The sequence below is a fragment of the Pongo abelii genome, chromosome 11, assembly GCF_028885655.2.
Source record: "Pongo abelii isolate AG06213 chromosome 11, NHGRI_mPonAbe1-v2.0_pri, whole genome shotgun sequence".
In the NCBI taxonomy this organism is placed as follows: Eukaryota; Metazoa; Chordata; class Mammalia; order Primates; family Hominidae; genus Pongo; species Pongo abelii.
In genome coordinates this window covers 113,424,565-113,441,698 of record NC_071996.2, presented here as the reverse complement: position 1 = coordinate 113,441,698, position 17,134 = coordinate 113,424,565, and the positions used below count along the sequence as shown (strand labels likewise).

General features: G+C 34.8%; 1 protein-coding gene and 1 pseudogene across 9 annotated transcripts in view; one reads left to right on the top strand and one right to left on the bottom strand.

Moving 5' to 3' along the window:
• Positions 1-17,134, top strand: part of KANSL1L (KAT8 regulatory NSL complex subunit 1 like) — a 151,137-nt gene that overhangs the window by 66,519 nt on the left and 67,484 nt on the right. For all 9 annotated transcript variants that reach the window (XM_054549791.2, XM_054549792.2, XM_054549788.2 and 6 more), the window contains exons 4-5: positions 778-975; positions 6,879-7,000. In XM_054549791.2, the coding sequence (XP_054405766.1) occupies positions 778-975; positions 6,879-7,000 (320 nt within the window). The remainder of the gene's footprint in view (positions 1-777; positions 976-6,878; positions 7,001-17,134) is intronic.
• Positions 16,011-16,935, bottom strand: LOC112132289 (large ribosomal subunit protein eL6-like; annotated as a pseudogene).

The window sequence follows — 17,134 nt, the reverse complement described above, 5'->3', positions numbered from 1 at the left end:
AGGAAGCTGGGGAATGGAGGAGAAAGCCGAGCAAACCAGTTGAGGAATAAGTATGTTTGTGAGTAGGAGGCAGAGAGTACAGAGACAACTTGATCTCTATTCATTCCCCCAGTTCCTTACATTTCAGAATATACCCCATCAAAGTTGAAAGCTTGTGTCTTTATTATTAACACAGCTACCCTGAAAGCAGTGGGAACTTTGATTGGCCTAGAGAGTACTTTTTCTCAGTGGTACAGTCCTATCCCTGGTTGCTGGCTGACAGCAACAGGGGCAGGGCTCCTTAGGGTGCTCTGAAAGGAGTTAGGATAGAGTTAGATTGTTGTTTGGATGTTTGTAAATTTGGTGTTTTAATTTATAAAATTGGGAGTGCTCAAATGTAAAGCACAAATAGAAATGCTAGTGACCAAAATATCAGGAGATTGTATCAGGAAATATTCTGGATTTCAATCTGAAATGTCCATGTTCTGTGTATAATATGCCTTTAATTTTATTTTAATATGTCATGCTTTTAATGTCAATAATTAAAACCAATTAGAAAAAAACTGCATGTATTTAAGTTAAGAAAATAGTTTACAAGTCCAGCCTATCAACCATACATGTTATTTTAGCTACACGTGTTTTAAACCAGCCAATTATTTACAGAGTTAAACTATCAAGTTTATAATTTCTGAATTCCAAGAGATAAGTGGAAGCATAGATTCAAGTGCATTGCAGCATTAAAGGTGGTTTAATAATCAGTTTGTTTTCATTTCAACTTTCTCATTGTTTTTTGTCTAGGGGATAGTGGTCCTAGAAGAATGTCAACTTCCAAAAGATATTTTGAAAAAACAAATACAATTTGCAGACCAAGCAGCTTCACTAAACATTCTAGGGAATCCTCAGGTTCCCCAAGAGTGTCAAGATCCTGTACCGGAACAAGATTTCGAAATGTCACCAAGCAGCCCTACTTTACTTCTTCGAAACATCGAAAAACAGGTAAAGTCAAAGTAAGGATATCAGTGGTATGAAATGACTTTTCATTGATTTTGTAAAATATTCAAATAAACATCATTATATGTGTATCTTCCTGGCATATGGGTTATTAAACTAGGCCATTTGGCATTAAATACAATTAAAATATTTGACATATGACCAGTCTCCATTATAATACCAATATAATTAAAATTATTTAAATATAATATGTAAAGTAATGGAATTGGTATGGCTATAGGATGATAATTTATTTTTACAGGGATTAGAAAATCCTTTTTCTAACAAAATTGTTTATCATTGGATTTTTTGCAAGGAGAGAGAACAGTTGTACCAGTTAATGTGTCTGAATGGTTGTTTGACTAATTTGTTGAACAAGATTTTTAGTGAAAGATAATACTGGAATATGGATTTGTTCATAAAAAATGATTATGTAAATGGGAAGTCAAAAAAGCTCCTAACAATTACTTTGATTCCAAAGCCTTCCTTGGTCTCTAAATTCTATTGTGGATAACTCCACAAGCTTAATTATTCTGGCCAGTCTATGCTGTATCTGTCCTTGGAAATCCAACAATTTATTTTGATTTAGACTTTAGTGGCTCTTAAACAAACTCAGTTTCTAGGACTTTTTTTTTTTTATTATTATACTTTAAGTTCTAGGGTACATGTGCACAACGTGCAGGTTTATTTCATATGTGTACATGTGCCATGTTGGTGTGCTGCACCCATTAACTCATCATTTACATTAGGTATATCTCCTAATGCTATCCCTCCCCACTTCCCCCACCCCACGACAGGCCCCGGTGTGTGATGTTCCCCTTCCTGTGTCCAAGTGTTCTCATTGTTCATTTCCCACCTATGAGTGAGAACATGTGGTGTTTGGTTTTTTGTCCTTGTGATAGTTTGCTGAGAATGATGGTTTCCAGCTTCATCCATGTCCCTACAAAGGACATGAACTCATCCTTTTTTATGGCTGCATAGTATTCCATGGTGTATATGTGCCACATTTTCTTAATCCAGTCTATCATTAGTGGACATTTGGGTTGGTTCCAAGTCTTTGCTACTGTGAATAGTGCCGCAATAAGCATATGTATGCATGTGTCTTTATAGCAGCATAATTTATAATCCTTTTGGTAATATACTCAGTAATGGGATGGCTGAGTCAAATGGTATTTCTAGTTCTAGATCCTTGAGGAATCGCCACGCTGTCTTCCACAATGGTTGAACTAGTTTACAGTCCCACCACCACCAGTGTAAAAGTGTTCCTATTTCTCCACATCCTCTCTAGCACCTGTTGTTTCTTGACTTGTTAATGATCACCATTCTAAGTGGTGTGAGATAGTATCTCATTGTGGTTTTGATTTGCATTTCTCTGATGTCCAGTGATGATGAGCATTTTTTCATGTGTCTTTTGGCTGCATAAATGTCTTCTTTTGAGAAGTGTCTGTTCATATCCTTCGCCCACTTGTTGATGGGGTTGTTTGTTTTTTTCTCGTAAATTTGTTTGAGTTCTTTGTAGATTTTGGATATTAGCCCTTTGTCAGATAGGTAGATTGCAAAAATTTTCTCCCATTCTGTAGGTTGCTTGTTCACTCTGATGGTAGTTTCTTTTGCTGTGCAGAAGCTCTTTGTTTAATTAGATCCCATTTGTCAATTTTGGCTTTTGTTGCCATTGCTTTTGGTGTTTTAGACGTGAAGTCCTTGCCCATGCCTATGTCCTGAATGGTATTGCCTAGGTTTTCTTCTAGGGTTTTTATGGTTTTAGGTCTAACATTTAAGTGTTTAATCCATCTTGAATTAATTTTTGTATAAGGTGTAAGGAAGGGATCCAGTTACCACAAAAGAGCCCGCATTGCCAAGACAGTCCTAAGCCAAAAGAACAAAGCTGGAGGCATTACGCTACCTGACTTCAAAGTATACTACAAGGCTAAACAGCATGGTACTGGGTACCAAAACAGAGATATAGTCCAATGGAACAGAACAGAACCCTCAGAAATAATACCACACATCTACAATCATCTGATCTTTGCCAAACCTGACAAAAACAAGAAATGGGGAAAAGATCCCCTATTTAATAAATGGTGCTGGGAAAACTGGCTAGCCATACGTAGAAAGCTGAATCTAGGACTTTTTTACTTTCAAGTTGAGCCATTCTTCACCATAGTTGCATCATTACATTGTTCCTCTGGGAAATGATACAGATTCATGCCTGCTTGCATCTAATTTTCCTGAGTTTTTCTGACATACAAGGAAATAACTAAATACAGGTTACTGTCTTATTCCTGGTAAACCAAAATATGGTATAATTTCTTCCACCCTATATTTGTTAAATTTATAATTGCCCAGAGTTTTTCTTAATTGGAATGCATAATCAAAGCACTTATGAATATTTTGTAATTTAGAAAGCTGTTTGGTAATCATCTGATGTCAAATTACAATGCACTTGACCATATAAGCCTTGATTTAAATTAGTTTTTGTTATATTTCTATATTCCCACTTTCCTCTTTCTTTTCCCTCCCCTCATCCAATAGGATCAACCCTTGTTTGGTTTGATCCTAGTTGTTTCACATTCTAGAGTAATTTATTTGCTTACTCAGTCAAATCTACTTTCACCATCTTTAGGTCACTACTTATTCATTGGAAATTGTAATCTGATTAAATTAATTCTAAGATATTTTCATTTCTAAAAGAGATTTCTTATACTTTTTCCTTTCTCCTTGATATCCCCAGTTTTTTTAGGTTGGACCTGAGATGACATCAGAACTGCCTAATTTGCAGATCCTAGTGCAAAATGAAGTTGTGAAGCCCTTTGTTAAAAACAGTTGTGAATTTAAAGACAGTGACAGCAGAGCACTAAGCAAGCATAGCCTCCATCTGCGCTCAGCCGGGTGCACAGGTTGCATGCCCATGAAGCTGGTCCTGGGTAGCATTTTAGGTCTCATTGCTGATGAAACTGTCAGGGCCTTTGATAGTATAGGGAACCAAGAGTTGTGAGAGCAGTAATGGCTCCATGTAAGGAGAGCAGAAGTAAAAGATGCAGAAAGGGCAGCAGCAATTACTTGTAGAGGTTGTTAATAAATTGCCTATGAACAAGTCATTTGTTCTTGAAATGTGGTAATAATGCTTTTTATAGGCCAAGCTTTAAAAGCTTAAGTTGTTTTTAAATACTTGTTGGCCGGGCATGGTAGCTCATGCCTGTAATCCCAGCACTTTGGGAGACCAAGGTGGGCAGATTGCTTGAGCCCAGGAGTTTGAGACCAGCCTGGGCAACATAGGGAGACCCTGTCTCTACAAAAAATACAAAAAATAGCTGGCCTTGGTGGCACACACCTGTAGTCTCAGCTACTCAGGAGGCTGAGGTGGAAGGATCACTTGATCCCAGGTGGCAGAGATTGCAGTGAGCCAGATGGCACCACTGCACTCTAGCCTGGATGACAGAATGAGACACTGTCTGAAACAAACAAAAAAACTTGTTGAGAAAGATAGTCTAGGAGTGAGTTAAGTGGTGGGTATGGCAAGCCCATTAATATGCATGGTTTTCTTAGGATAATCTACTGATATATAACTGTTCACTGGTAATCTTTTGGCTTGACTAAAGTAGTTTTGTTAGGGTTGGAAGTTAAAATATAAAGGCACTATTGAGTTGTAGACTATCATTTAAAAAAAACATTGATTCACAGTATTAATACGTACTTGCATTGTTAGATAATATATAGTTCATAAATTGAAAAGTATTAATACCTTGTTTTTAGTACTTTAGGTCAGCTGTTCCCAACGTGTTTGGCATGAGGGACTGGTTTTGTGGAAGACAATTTTTCCGCAGCGTGGGGATGGGGGGATGGTTTTGAGATGAAACTGTTCCACCTCAGATCATCAGGCATTAGAGTCTTATAAGGAGCAGCAACCTAGATCCCTTGCATGTGCACTTCACAGTATGGTTCGCGCGCTATGAGAATCTAATGCTGTGGGTGGTCTGACAGGAGGCGGAGCTCAGGTGGTAATTCTTGCTGGCCCTCTGCCCACCTCCTGCTGTGCAGCCTGGTTTCTAACAGGCCGTGGACAGGTACCCATCAGCAGCCCGGGGGTTGGGGACTTCTGCTTTAGGTGATTTAAGATGAATTTGCTACTGGTGTATTTACATTATAAATCTTGTTATGAATAGCTAGTGTTTTAACTTACAGTTGATTAGTTTTTGTTTTCAGAGTTCAAATTATGCTTCTCTTAATTTTACTTTTCTTATTCACATTTTCTCTGTGACTTTTCTATTCCCCATATTCCCCATATGACTCAGGTATGCGAGATTTTATTGGGCCAGAATAGGCTGATTCTTAGGGTAAAGATAGGGATTGTAATTTCCCCCTTCCTGGCCCATTATTCACATATATCCAATTAGCGACTTCCAGTGGCTTAAAAGATTTTAGATGATGTTTTTTGGAGGTGGAACAATGACAGGAATGTTTTAGTGTTTCCAACTGGAAGATATGAGATACTTCAGAATTTATTTGCATGACTAACGATTACTTGCTAAATGGATAAAGAATCCATTTCTATTGGTGATCTTAAAAATGAGCTTTAATCTAAAAACTGAGTAATAATTTTTAAAATGACATCATTAGGTGCATACTATCTTGAAAATAAATGGTGAAAACATTTCAGGGTCTTTCTCATGAAAGACTTTTTGAAGGGATAAAATATTAGGCTTAATTTTATTCTATTATTTAGTCTCATTTCTAATAGCATGTTATTAGTTTCATACAAATGAAGCATTCTAAAATAATTATTTCATATACCCCTTTATTGCACAGTAGAGTATCTTGCAGTATTGAAAATGTTGAACTACGTCTGTATTTTTTAAAAAGTTAGTCACACTATATTAAGTGGGAAAACCAGGTTTGAGAAAATTGATGTAGCATGACTTAATTAAAAGTATATGTGTGCATGTTGAATGTACACTCATGCTTACATATACTCAGAAAACTTAGTCTGGAAGGAGAAATATATACCTAAATGTTAGCTGTGGTTTTCTCTTTGAAGTATGATTACAGATGACTATTTTCATTTTTAAAATGTCTCTATATTTTCCAATTCTTCTATGATGAACATGGATTACAGGTGTAATGAAAATAGTTGTCATTCTTTTGTAGAAATATACTATTCCTTTTTATGTGGCCTTTGCTTATTATAATTGTGATTGTTTTGAGAATAATATTTATACATATTATAATAATTTAATATTTATTACATATATTTAAGTTTGGGACAAATGTCAGTGAAATCTTAGGTGGTAAAAAAAAAAACCCTGATATTTTTGAATTAGGAAAAATATTGAGAAACAGTGTGTTGTTAGATTTAGGCCTAAATTTGAATCCTAGTTCTATTTCATACCAGCTTTATAGCCCTTGATCAAGTTACTTAATCTTTTTTTCTTTGCTAGAATTTACTCATCTGTACTGTTATTAATAATAGTGATGTCAGTACCTCTAATATTATCTTCTTTGCTGGTTAGTTGTAAAGATTGAAATATTCTATGTGTGGTGCCTAATATAATGCCTGGCACATAGTAGGCACTTAATAAATTGTATCTGTGATTTTTAATTATTAATTTTCCTGCCTCAAGGGAAATATTATATAGAGGCTGTTAGCTGGGTTCAAATGTGTTAGATGATGGGATGGGTAGATGAAGGAACGATAATAAAAAAAGGATATGGAAAAGAATGGGTACTTAAAGTATAGATTTATTTGTAATAAATGGAAAAATCAGTTGTATAAATTGTTTTTGTCAAATAAAATATTTACTAAAATAAAAACGTGTGTCATGAGAAGTTAAGCATTAATTGGCACTATACATCTGAGCTTTAACTCACATTTCTTGCTTAGCAGTAGTAAAAGGTTGACTGTTTTCTTGCAGAGTGCACAGTTGACTGAGATCATCAACAGTTTGATTGCCCCTCTCAACTTGTCCCCAACTTCATCACCCCTCTCTTCCAAATCCTGTAGCCATAAATGTCTGGCTAATGGCATTTACAGGAGGTAGGTATCAATGGAATAGCTTAGCTTTTAAATTCAACTTTGCCTATTTTATCTTATTTTGATTTTGTTTTGCTATTTTAAGTATTATAGCTACTTTTTTTATACATTGGGGCTACTAGAGTACAATCAATATACCATGGATACATTTTTTGATAATATTAAATTTACACAGTTAAGGTAATGATAAATCTAGGAATGAGGGAGAGAGATTTCTGGGAAGTTTTGTAAAAAAAGAATAGTGGTGATAACATTTGCTGTAGAAGTACTGCCTTATTTACTATACCTTCCATTTTGTAGCTTTTGTATTCTTGAGCTCCATGCTGTCATTGCAGTGCATTTTGAGGAAAAAAGACCCTAGATATAGTTTAGGCACAGAAGATTGGTAGCTATCACCCATTAGATTCAGCTGAAGTTTTAATCATTTTGTATTTTAGCTTTATATAAGGTAAATTTTTTTCTGACTATAATTAATAACTCCTATAATCATTAACGATTTATCTATATTAGCAAAAATATATATACTATGAATCCTAATCCTTTTTTGGGAAAAGCATTTGTTGTGCTTTGTTTCCTTTTCCCTTAGAACTTTTCGTTTTGAAGATAAAATTAGAAGACATACTAATAGAATATCATTTTATGTGTGCATTGTCTAATTTTTTTCAGATAAAATTGGAATGTTGCCTTCTTTGCTTTAATTACCATAGAGAGAACTAAGTGTAATTTTGGGAAATATTTGTATTAAAAATTATATAATTTATTATTTTAATAACTTTCTAATATAGCATAAAATGAAAATTTATACCATGGTGAAAATTATGCTAAGTAGCCATCAAATTCTTTGTGAAATTAGTGGATGTAAACAATGTCTTAAAATAAAAAGCTGAGGTGGGCAGATTGCATGAGCTCAGGAGTTCGAGATCAGCCTGGCCAACATGGAGAAACCCCGTCTCTACTAAAAATACAAAAAAATTAGCCGGGCGTGGTGGTGTGCTCCTGTAGTACCAGCTACTCAAGAGCCTGAGGCACAAGAATCACTTGAACCTGGGAGATGGAGGTTGCAGTGAGCCAAGATCGCACCACTGCACTCCAGCCTGGGCAACAGAGCAAGACTCTGTCTCCAAAAAAATAAATAAATAAATAATAAAAAATAAAAAGCTGACATTTGATTTTTATTTCTAATTGGTTATTTTGAACATCTAATCTTTAATACTTTTACTGTTTTATTTATGTTGAGTTATGTATCCATTGTTCTATTGTGGGAACAGTTCTATTGGTTTTGCTTTATTTTTTCTTGACTTTATATTCATTCCTCATATCAGTGATAAAACACATTGAAAGTAAAGATTCTTACATATTGTATCGGATAACTATGATATTTTCATTTACGAGAACGTATCCTAATTAGGAAAGTCATAATGTAGGTGAATGTATTTTAAGCTGGCCCATAAAACACATCAAATTGGTGTATAAGCATTGTGATTTGGAGCTAATCCCAGTTTAGATAATACTTTGTTTACCTAATCAAGTACTACACAGTTGCACACATAGTTACATGTGTGTGTTCATGTGTTTGTGAATTTTCATTTTCATATACTTGCCTGTATTTCTGGTCATTCATTTGCAAAGCATTGATTGCATAATTATTTATTGTATGCCACATAGTCAAGTCCTAGGGACACAAATATGCAGACAGAAGTCTTCACTTGTGAATAACTCACAGTCTGGTTGGTGAAACATGTAACTACTTAATAAAATATTATGTAATAAAAATGGAATTGTGTGTAGTTGTTTGAATACTGGCTTTTAATAACTGTTACGCTTGAAAAAGATACCTCATAAAGATATGTAGATCCAAATGAAAGAAATGGAAAATTGGCCATGCTTACTAAATTACATTTTTTAATTCTGTCTACTAGTAGTTCAAAGGTTTTTGTTGAAATCAGCTACTGAATACTGTCTTTCCTCATGTCAATTAGTTGTTGCTACAACCTAATTGAAAAGGTTTGCTTTTGAAAGTTTTTAACCAGTTCGAAACCTATGAAAATGTTTTGATAGATTTAAAAGCAGATAAAAATTTTGTTCACGTTTTTTGAAGTGTGCTGATATGTGTTTTAATTAATTACATTTTTGGCAACAATGAACTCTTTTTAAAATAGTTGGTACATAATGTGTGTTTCAAAAAGCGTTTATTTTCCCATTTGTTGTCAAAATATCATATTTTCCTTGAAGGAAAGGTATTTATTTTCTAACATTTGCTAGATAATGTAATACTTTATCTACTTTTTATCAAAGAGAAAGTGATCAAATTTAGAACAGTTGATAGTTATCTAAAATGCATAATTTATCTTTAAGTTTAATAGCTCTTTATAAGTGCTTTGTTACCAGATAACCAGCAAACTACCATGTAAAACAAAAGATTTTGGGGGATACTTCTGACTCGTGATTTCATTAAAATGTTTTGTAAAGATTCCACAATTTGTGATAATATGTATAAAAAAATCTATAAATCTATTTAACCAGAAACATAGAAACCAGACTATATTGCAGATAAGAAGAATAATAACACTGAAGGAAAAGTAGCAAATTTTGAGGAAACGTGGTCTATTGTTTTGTATGCCAAAGAGAGTACTGAGAATATCCGTTGGTTTTGTCAGTAATGTGTTGAGACTTTGGCAAGAGAGACTTTGACAAGAGCATGATGGAGAAAGAGGTAAGAGTAAATTAGTAAGAGAACTGGAGAAGAAGTAGAGAGAGGGAGTCAAGATTACCCTTCAAGCCCACTGATTTTAAAGGCTATGATAAAAGGGACATACAAAGTCACAGAAAATATTTTTGTTTTTAAGATGGAGGAAATTTAAGCATCTTTATTAAAATAAAGGGAAAGGAAGGAGCTACAGGTGAGAAATGTAGAAACACCTTATCACAAAGTTATGGAGGGATCTTATTACAGGATAAAATATGCCTGTTCCTTAAGAGTAGCATGAAATAGATTAAGATATGTGTGGATGCACTTGTTTCTGAGGTGATTATAGACTAGTTAAGATTATAGACTAATTAATCTGAGGTGATTATAGACTAGTTAAGACTAGTTAAGGGAGCCTGAGGAGCTTTGACAAGTAAAACATTTTCCTTTTCCCTTCTTCCTTCTCATTTTCCCTCCTTTCCTCTCCTCTCCCCTTTATTTTTGGAGCCTGAGTAATCCACCCCTAGGAAAGGGTGTTAGTGGTTTCTAAGAAGTTTTTTTTTTTAATCCCTTAACTATAAATATGTTTATAATGAAAAGTACTTAATTGATGCTTATAAAACTAGTTAAGAATTCAACTTTTAAAATATTCTCTAATTGAACTTTCTATAAAATAAATACATAGTAGTGAAAGTCTATAAATTTAAGTTTTTTAATGTTACTCATGTTTGAGAATATTACTATAGATTTTTTTAATTAATTGGAGATACAATTTTATATTATAGCATTATATGAAATAGCTTTGATTCAAAGATATCTGGATTGAAGTAATGTGAAATGGATCTCTATGAGCCTTTTGACACTGGGAGTAGATATCAAATGAGGCCTAATTTTATTTCTTATGTCTTGCTATTTTCCAAACCTTTGTTATTTTTCCTTCACATAGTTGTATATGAAGAAAACATCTTTCAGATTCAAAGGTTTTTAGGAGTAAGGGCTTAGTCTATCTAATGGCATTTCAGACTTGACACTTAAACCACAAGGCACTTTCTGAAGATGTCCTTGTTAAGCATATAAATACTTCTCAGAAGCATATAAATACAATTAATGTATTTATGTATTTATAATAAATGGGAAAAAAACTCATAAGTATTTTTCAAAATTATAAAACATACATAACAAAAATTTACCATTTTAACTATTTTTAAATGTAAGTTTAGTGGCATTAAATACAATCAAAATGTTGTGTAATCATCATCACCATCCATCTTCAGAACTTTTTTTATCTTCTCAAACTGAAACTCTATACCCACTAAACAATACTTCCCATTCTTCCTTGCTCTCAGCTCCTGGCTGAGACTCATATAGAGAGTCAAATTCTATATGAATTTGACTACTCTAGGTACCTTATGTGGGATCACATAGTGTTTGTCCTTTTGTGACAAACTTATTGTACTTAGCATAATATCAAAATTTATCTGCGTTGTAGCCTGTGTGTCAAAATTCCCTTTTTAAGGCTGAATAATATTCTATTTTTATATAGACAACATTTGATCTGTGGATAGATATTTGATTGCTTCTGTCTCTTGGCTATTGTGAATAAGGCTGCTATTAACATGGATGAACAAATACCTGTTTGAGTCCCTGCTTTTAATTGTTTTGGGTATTCTAGAAGTGAAATTGCTGGATTATGTGATAATTCTATTTTTAAATTTTGTTTATTTCAAAAATGAGAAATAGCAAATGTTAATTGCCAAGCCAAAAGCTGAGAGAAAGCCAGAGCTCAAAAAGTAAGCAAAGCGCAGCAGTCTGCTTTTTTTGAGGCTAAATTTAGACAAAATTAAATTGAAGTTTTGATATCTTTTGGGGGAAGGGAGGAGAGAAACTAAAACCAAATCCAGCAAAATCAAGCTGAAGTTTTAATAGATTGTGGAATGATAAGAAGATAAATCAGGCCAGTTGAGATGGCTCATGCCTGTAATCCCAGCAATTTGGGAGGCCGAGATGGGCAAATGGCTTGAGGCCAGGAGTTCAAGACCAGCCTGGCCAACATGGCAAAAACCCGCCTCTACTAAAAATACAAAAATTAGCTGGATGTGGTGGTGCATGCCTGTAGTCCCAGCTACTCGGGAGGCTGAGGCACGAGAATCTCCTGAATCCAGGAGGCTGAGGTTGCAGTGAGCCAAGATTGTGCCACTGCCCTTCAGCCTGGGTGACAGAGTGAGACTCTGTCTCAAAAAAATAAATAAATAAATAAACATAGGTCAAAGCCCTTGGCTCTGCCCATGGCAGGAAGATGAAATAAAATCCTTGTATTTAGTAGGGACCATTCTTTTTCAGGGCCTATGCCATTACAGTAAAGGTAAATTAGAAGTAAAACTGTTTCCCTTTCCCCACCACTAGGGACCATAGGGAGATTTGCCTTGGGGCTAAGCAGAGCAGAAGATTAAAAAAAAAAAAAAAAAAAAAAACCTATCTTTGAGATGTTCTGATCATGGTGGAGAGTTTTTACATGGATTTTCAATCCAAATTTGCATCAATGAGTGATCCAAGAGATCCCTAGTTTTAAGTGGTTCTGGAATGGCAGAGGCAAATGCAGGTTTCCTCTGGAGGAAGGCACCTTTTTTAGCCTTGGGAAATCCTCATGAATAATTTGCCAAGGGCAGGGATTAACAAACAGTCAAATATAATCAAACATATAAGGAGACAGAGCAAGAAGAGTAAGAATAAGGAGTGCACAACAGACAGCAAAAAAAGATCATAAAGTTTTCGGATATTAGAATTACCAAACACTGATCGCTTTAAAATGGTAGCCTGATTATAGAAATAAAAGATAGGCTTAAAATGCCAGCAGGGAACAAACTATATCAAGTTACATAAGCACATTTGGAAAAAGGCTAAATAAGACTTCTGAAAAATACTGAATATAATAACTAAGTAAGTGGTTTCTGCAGCAAACTGGACACAGTTGAAGAGAGAATGTGTGACACAGAAGTATTAGAAGAAAAGTTCCAAAATGTAGCAAAAGATATGAAACAATGGAAAATACAGAAGAGTCATTTTAAAATGTAGAGAATATAGTGCGAAGGTCTAATATGACACTTAGTTGGAGATGTGGAAGAAGCACTATAGAATGAAATAGAAGCAATATTTGAAGAGAGAGTGACTGAAAAATTACTTGAACTGATGAAAGACACCACATTCAGGAAGCCAAACAGATTTTGGATCAGGACAACTAAAAAGAAATCTACCTCTGGACATAGAGGAAATGTGAAAAAACAAAGATAAATGGAATGTCCAAAAGCAGCCAAAAGTGGGAGAAAGACAATCTTAATTGAAACATAGTTAGACTGATAGCTGACTTCTCAATAGTAATAACAGGAGCCAGAGTACAGTGGAATGGTACCATTAGTATGTTGAAAGAAAATAACTGTTTACCTAGAAACTCTATACACAGAGAAATCATCTTTCAAGTCTGAGTGTGAAGGACAAACATTTTGAGACAAACCAAGGCTGGGAGAGTAGACTAGTAGACTCTAAACATAAAGGATATACTTTGGGCAGTAGTATATTATCTGGATGGAAAATTTGAGATGAAGAAGGGTTCAAGAACAAATAAAATGGTAAGTAACCATATGGGCATGTGTAAGTGAACAGTAGTAAAATATGTTTAGTGGGGCTAAAAACGTCTACAACAGCAATAACACAGAGGTCAGAAGGAGGAAATCGATTCAGATTGTACTGAGGTGCTTGAATTATTCAGGATCTCAGTAAAAAAGTACTGATTTAGCTTTCATTATTCCTAAATTAAGTATAATAGAAGAGCTTCACATAAGAGGGGGCATTTCCTGAGTGCTAATAATGCTCTGTTTCTTGACCTGTGAGTGGTGGTTATGGGAAAGTGGAAGAGTAAGGGGAGTTATTGCTTCATATTTACAAGCTAAACATGAGATAAATGCTTTAAGTACTTATGCATATGTATCTTATATTTCATATTTTTAAAAGGTTAAGAAAAATAGGATATAAACTATATACTACAAAAAGGATAGATAGAAAATAGTCACATAGGAAGTCACATTTGCCTTCATAGTTTTGAAAAAATACTTAAATGACATTATTCATCCTAAACCTATGAACAAAATTTGACTAGTCCCACAGGAATGTGATATTTAGTTTGTTGGTATGGAAACAAAAAGAATTAAATCTTATTTCATGTTAGGTTAAAATTTGGTGATGGGGACTGATCTAGTTGTTGAGTTTATAATCCTTACCCTTTACCTGTCAAATCTGTCAATCTCAGATGTCTGTTCTGTCTTTCCTGATAAAAGTCATCTTACATACTTTTAGAAGGCAATGAAAAATGTCTAAAGGAAAGGACCAATAGCTACAGTTAATTGTCCTCTGTGACCTGAAAAGCACTCTTAAATTTAGTTGTGAATTTTGAGGTATACACTGAGCTGAAATGTGTAAATTAATACAAACATTAGCTATTATAGTAGCAATATAATAATAGGAAGTTGCAGAATGTTTATAGATATAGGTAAAAAGATATATTTAAAAATAACATGGCTGGGCATGGTGGCTCATGCCTGTAATCCCAAGACTTTGGGAGGCTAAGGCAGGAGAATGGCTTGAGCCCAGGAGTTTGAGACCAGCCTGGACAATATAGTGAGACCCCATCTCTACAAAATTTTTTTAAAATTAGCTGGGCATGGTGGTACACACCTGTAGTCCCAGCTATTCAGGAAGCTGAGGTGGGAGGATCTCTTGAGCCAGGACAGTTGAGGCTGCAGTGAGCCATGATCATGCCACTTGCACTCCAGCCTTGGTGACAGAGTGAGACCCTGTCTCAAAAACCCCCCAAAAACAACAAAGCAGGACATTTGGTAATTTACTGTGATAATATGTACTTTGTTTTACATGATTTTAAAAATTATTATGGTGCCTAAATATTTATATTCTCTGTTCCAAAAAATTTATAGTCTTAACCCACATTTGACAATCACTCAGTGTCCCCTCTAATCCAAGTTCTACAATGATATTATCTTAAAGGGTAAATGTTGGGCCTGTTAAAATGTAGTATGCTACTCAACAGATCACTGACCAAGAGTTCAAATGTATGTCTTACAGTAAACATACCAGATATTGGGAGACAGTATATGGTTGTGTGAGAAGTAAATGAAATAGCATTTATAAAAACTCAGAACAAAACCTGTCACATAAGAAACAGCCTAATAATGTTAGCCATTGATATTGTAATGTGAGGACATAAAGTATATTAAACTTTTAGATATAGTCTTATTTATTTCTTATCTTAGATAGTATACTAGTCATTGATTCAGCTATTCTTACTCTTTATAAAAAGTGCTTCAATGTGGCCTGAATTAGGATAAGGATTTGAGGGCATTTGTAGGTATCCCTTTGCACACAACTGTGTAGATGGCACAGTAAGCCAGCTGTTACTAAAGACATTCATTATACAGTTACTAGGAGTCAATGAGGCACTATTTTTCCATCATCTCTTGGGAAGTTGTTTTCTTTCTTCCCTTTGGTCTACTTGCCTTTGGGACTCTGTAACTAAATCAAGCACTCTAAAAATCAGCATAAACACACCTTTGGGTTTTATTCTCATATAAAAATCTATCTCCTCAAAAGACCATCTTCGGACATTTAATCTCCCCTGCACCCCTCCCGCCAGAAAGATTTTAACTTTTTATTTTTAATCAATTGTAGTGTTTTTATAATTTAGTGGCTTGAGGGCAAAGTAGTTATGAGAATACACAGCTTTTATATATTTTGTTTGCTTTAGACATTTTGTGACTTGGGCAGGTGTGTTAATCTCTTTACACCTCACTTCTTTATTTTAAATTTAATGGAACATATTTTCTAAAGTAGTTACTAGTGTTAATATTCTTCCATTTTAAATATTTATTTTAAGGAATTTTATTTTTTCAAATAAATACACAGTAAAAACATAAAAGGTTCCAATCCAACCTAATATGTGTATCGTTATAACATCACTGTTTTGCTCTTTTGGATGTAATAATTTTATGTTAGCCTAAATCAAGAGAATTGGTAAATAGAGAGAAATTACTGTACTCAATGTGTCTTAGTGACTTTAAACCCTACCCTAGAAACTATATGGAAAGAGGTATCCATGACAGTAAGAGGATTGTGGATTCCACTTAAGTTCCAAAAACTTTTTCAATTAAACTGGGAAGAATTGTTTAAATAAAATGTATTACACATTGCCTTTTTTGGGTGGTACTGAACTTAATTTTCTCCCCAAAATGTATCAGTCATTTAAGGAGATTCTGCTTAAGAAATTTAGGACACCCATTTGTGAGGGTAAATTCCATCCATCAGGGCAAACATAGATTGCTGGTAGCCCTGGAACTGAGGAATAGCTTTGATTTTTGGTAACATTTACAAGTCCACAGCTTCCTGATCAGCCTTACACTACTCTGTAATTTCATATGTCTCTTTTTTGGTGTTGAAAACCCCACCTTCCTGATGTCTGGGCTTCCACAGCTGCTGCTGCTTAAAGTAAGCATCAGTATGATGTTTGAGGATTTCATATTGCTGAGAGCAATTTTTGTGGAGGTGGCGATGGCAAATTTCTGGTGTGTTCCTCGTAGAGGAACTCGATTGAGGACCAGAGATCCAGTTACAAGTAACAAGCTAATGCCCAGGAAAATCACCTTCTTGCGTCTGTGGTGGCCAGTGAGGATGATCAGAATGCTTCTGGGAGCTGGCTTGCAGTTTTCTCACATGCTAACTGGCTTGCAGTTATTTGCTGTGGCTCAACAGCTTTCAAGGCACATCTTCCCTAAGATAATATCAAGGCAATTTGTGAAGTTTAACCACCTGGGTACCACTGTTCTTGTCACCAGCAACTGATTTTCTAATGGCTTCAAGAACCTTCTTTCTGTTTTCAATCTTGGATTCATTGGGTGAGTATTTCCTTTTATGCTTGTCTTTCCTAGAATACATAGCAGATCGGGAATATCTGCCAATTCTGACAATGACAGGATTTCGGCCTTTGGATTTTTAGCCTTGAAGTTACCCCTTTTCACCTTGCCACTAGCGTCAGCCTTCTTGCCTTCAGGCTTCTTCTCCTTAGTATCCAGCTTCTCAACTTTTTCACCTGCCATCTTGTAAGATGGGAAAGAGCTGAACTTAATTTTTTTGATAATTCAGGTTCATCACCATGATCACATTCTCAGGGGTTACTGAGATAAATAGCTGTACAATTCACTGAATAATTAATTAGTACCTACTGAGTGACTTCTGTGTGCCAGGCATTTGGATTGGATACCAGGTATATGATAATGAACAAAACCAGATGGAATTTCTATCTTTGTGATATAAAGTCTAGTTGTGAAAAAAAATGACACCACCTAAATGATCACATAAATGTGTAATTTTAAACCTTGATCAAGTGCTATAAG